The sequence below is a fragment of the Camellia sinensis genome, chromosome 7 (genome assembly GCF_055761805.1).
Source record: "Camellia sinensis isolate YWXY chromosome 7, ASM5576180v1, whole genome shotgun sequence".
NCBI lineage: Eukaryota > Viridiplantae > Streptophyta > Magnoliopsida > Ericales > Theaceae > Camellia > Camellia sinensis.
The window spans coordinates 120,768,591-120,771,892 of record NC_138967.1 but is presented as its reverse complement, the minus strand read 5'-3'; the positions used below and the strand labels follow the sequence as shown (position 1 = coordinate 120,771,892).

Genomic DNA, 3,302 nt, shown 5'->3' with positions numbered 1-3,302 from the left:
TGAACAGTCACATCTGTAAACATTAGTGCATATGAATATCGTAAGTGAATGTAAACATTAGTGCATATGCATATGAATATCATAAGTGCATGCTCATCACAACATGGCATTATGAATATCTTAAGTGAGTATGAACATTCACATCAGTGTTTACAATTGCTATGACCAAGAACAAAGGTGAATATTCACACGTGTGTATGTGAGCCGTAATTATGTCACGTACACCAAGTGTACACTCCTGCACAAGGCATATGCATATCATAAGTGAGTATGAACATTCACATCAGTGTTGCAACTGTCTTGTGCATATGCATATCATAAGTGAGTATGAACATTCACATCAGTGTTGCAACTGTGAACAGTCACAGCTGTAAACATTAGTGCATATGAATATCATAAGTGAATGTGAGCATTAGTGCATATGCATATGAGTATCATAAGTGAATGCTCATCACAACACAACATTACGAATGTCATAAGTGAGTATGAACATTCACATCAGTGTTTACAATTGCTATGACCAAGAACAAATGTGAATATTCACACATGTGTATGTGATCCGTAATTATGTCACGTAATTATGTCAGGTTCAAACATTCGCAGAATTTTTTCTCATAACAACACAGCATTATGCATATCGGACGTGACTGTGAACATTCGCATTAGTGGTACAACTGTGGACATTCACATATGTAAAACATAACAACACCAAAATTAGTTCAAAATTCGCAGCTGCCTTTTCCCTATTAACAGATGTTGTATCACTGTTTTACAATCAGTTGTTGTGTCAAAATATCAACGCATTCCATATTAACATTAAAATCGACTGTTGGTTAGTTCGTAGGTGGACACCCCCCACCTATAGGTTTTAAGGAAGCTCTGATTTCTTATGATTCAAAAAACTATGCACTAACAAATCTCGTAGTCCACACCATTCTGCACTACTGAGGCTGCCCACAATTTCTTCATGATATATGTGCGCCCGCATGATGTAACATACTGCAGGTCCGCAGTCCACTCTGTAAATTTGAAATGGTTTTGATTAGCAGTTGACATGAATATTTGCGTAATGGTTATGGACGATTTGGAAAAAATGTAGTGAGGCTTACGAGTCGTCGCCTTGCTGAGGACAGACATCAACACTTTTGGTTGGTTGTGCTGTATTTTGGCCTGCTAACTTAGTGTATAGCGGTGATGACTCGCCAGTAACGCTCACAACATGCTCAATGTAGTTCCTCTGTGTATGGAATTTCACATTAGGCACTTACAAACATGTGTGTGTACAGTTATTTAATGCACGAGAACAAGTCATGTTTGTGTTGAAAAATAGCCACTTACAATTTCATTTGCTTGGTTGATATGCGGGTCATGTATGCTTGTTCTTGGGCGCAACGAGTTGTAATGCTTCCACAAATTTTCTTTAGCATCATACACAACTATCGTCCAGTGGTACTCATGATGCAATGGGAATAGTAGGTATCTCTCTCCTTGGTAGTTTTTGACATGTGCGTCAATGTGTTTACTCCTTTTGCGAGGATGGTACTCTCGTATCACTTTCTGTACACATTTGACAAATAATTAATGGACTGTGAAGTTTCACAGTCACATTACAAGTAATGGAATGATAGATTTTACCAAACACATGCTCGTGAAGATCAATGAGGCTTCATCCGAAGTTGGGTTGACCACCTCTTGTTGTTCATGCAACATTTCAGCATATGCATCTATGAGCTGCACAAACACGGGGTCATATTATATAGATTTTGTGGTTGTGAGTGTGTGTGTATGTGTGTGCATATGCATGAAGAGTGAATTATATTTGTAATGGCATACATTGCTGTGTATTGATTCCTCCTTGATAAGGTTGACAATGTCATCAAAATACACATGTGTAGCCTTCGAATCTCCTTTCCACACCAGCAGCCTGGGCATTATTAACAAACCAATGTAAATATTCACATTGCATATTTCTCAACAACCCAAAAAAACTGAACACAGTGAGGAATATAGACTATTACGGAATGTGAATGTTAACATTGGATGTTTGCACAGTCACTTACTCATCGCCTCCATTTTTTTGTAAAGCTTGGACCTTTTGTTTGTCATGTTTGGACATCTTGGCCCAGACTTTGAACTTCTTGGTAAAGGATAATTTTTTTGGCTGCTTCGCTGGTGGGTGTTCCTCCACATCTTCAACAATTTCGACTGGATGGGGCTGCTTTTGGCCAGGTAAGTCTGGGTATTGGAAGTCAGGCAGGCGATGTTCTTTGCGATCTTTTTCCTTTATACGCTTGACCCTTGAAGGTGGGCTGATATTGTGTTGCATTAGGCTAGGGGGTTGCCTTTCTGACATAGCTTGTGTGACAATGTGGACTGACTGGTCATCGTAAAGATCCTGAAGAATTGTTTTATCGCATTCTAAGTCGATGACCAGCTGCGTTAAGCGTTTGATTTCTTGATCCTTCTGCTCCATGGACTTATTCATTTCGATATTCACGTTGGGTGGGCTGGACTGGTTAAACAATCTATGTTCAAGATCAGCTATGACTCTTGCCCTCAACTCCCATGAAAATTGAAGGTGTTTGTACTTTGCTTCCCATTGCCTTATGACGCCCCAAGCCTTCCGATTTTCTTGGATAAGCACATCAATGATATCAGGTTGCTTTGTGTCTGGTATTACAATAGCGCTGTCATAATGTTAGCTGCTAAATGGAATGTGAATGTCCTCATCACTGTTCTTCAGGTCTACCCCATCCCCAGAAAAGTGGGAGTTGCTGCCACTGTCTTGTTCTCCCTTGATGTCAGAAAGGTTGGGAGATGTTCTGCCTGGTTCATAAATTTCAGGCTCCACCTTCAATGTTTTACACTTGAACTTTTGTAATTCTGTTGGGATTGCAAAGAGTTCACCGGCATTAACCTGAAAATGAAAAAATTATGTTACTTAACGCATATATTTTGGGTGGTGTTATAATGTGAATGTTTTGAGCACTAGTTGAAGGCCCTACCTCATTAAAACCCAAATCTGCTAAAGAGATGGTTTTCATCTTCTTCTGCAAAGCAGTCAGATCCCACTTCACACAGCGAGGAAAGCATTGGGTCTGTGAGGTTGGAGGACGGTTGTGTGCTCACACAACCAGTACTTCAATAAAACAAGAAACGCATATTGTTATTTAGCATTTGCAGAGTAAGGGCAACCTATGTGAACATTAATCACAGTGGCATTGTTGTGAACATCCCAGTAGTACATTATCATTGAATGTGAACATTCACATCTGAGAATCGTGAGTGATGTGGCACTGTTG

General features: G+C 39.6%; 1 protein-coding gene across 1 annotated transcript; it reads right to left on the bottom strand.

Annotated features, from left to right (window-relative positions):
* Window positions 1-1,308: 1,308 nt before the first annotated feature.
* LOC145796065 (uncharacterized) lies at window positions 1,309-2,723 on the bottom strand. The gene is made up of 4 exons (XM_082881054.1): window positions 2,061-2,723; window positions 1,834-1,924; window positions 1,636-1,731; window positions 1,309-1,557 (listed from the first exon to the last, which is right to left on the bottom strand). Exons 1-4 carry the CDS (start codon window positions 2,483-2,485, stop codon window positions 1,309-1,311), a joined length of 861 nt encoding a protein of 286 aa, XP_082737180.1. The 5' UTR covers window positions 2,486-2,723.
* Between the last annotated feature and the right edge of the window lie 579 nt (window positions 2,724-3,302).

Coding starts and splice junctions, on each gene's coding strand:
- LOC145796065 (XM_082881054.1), bottom strand. CDS start 2,485: ATGAATAAGTCCATGGAGCAGAAGGATCAAGAAATCAAACGCTTAACG. Junction 1,925..2,060: donor CAAAAAAATGGAGGCGATGA/GTAAGTGACTGT, acceptor AATAATGCCCAG/GCTGCTGGTGTGGAAAGGAG. Junction 1,558..1,635: donor TCTTCACGAGCATGTGTTTG/GTAAAATCTATC, acceptor AAATGTGTACAG/AAAGTGATACGAGAGTACCA.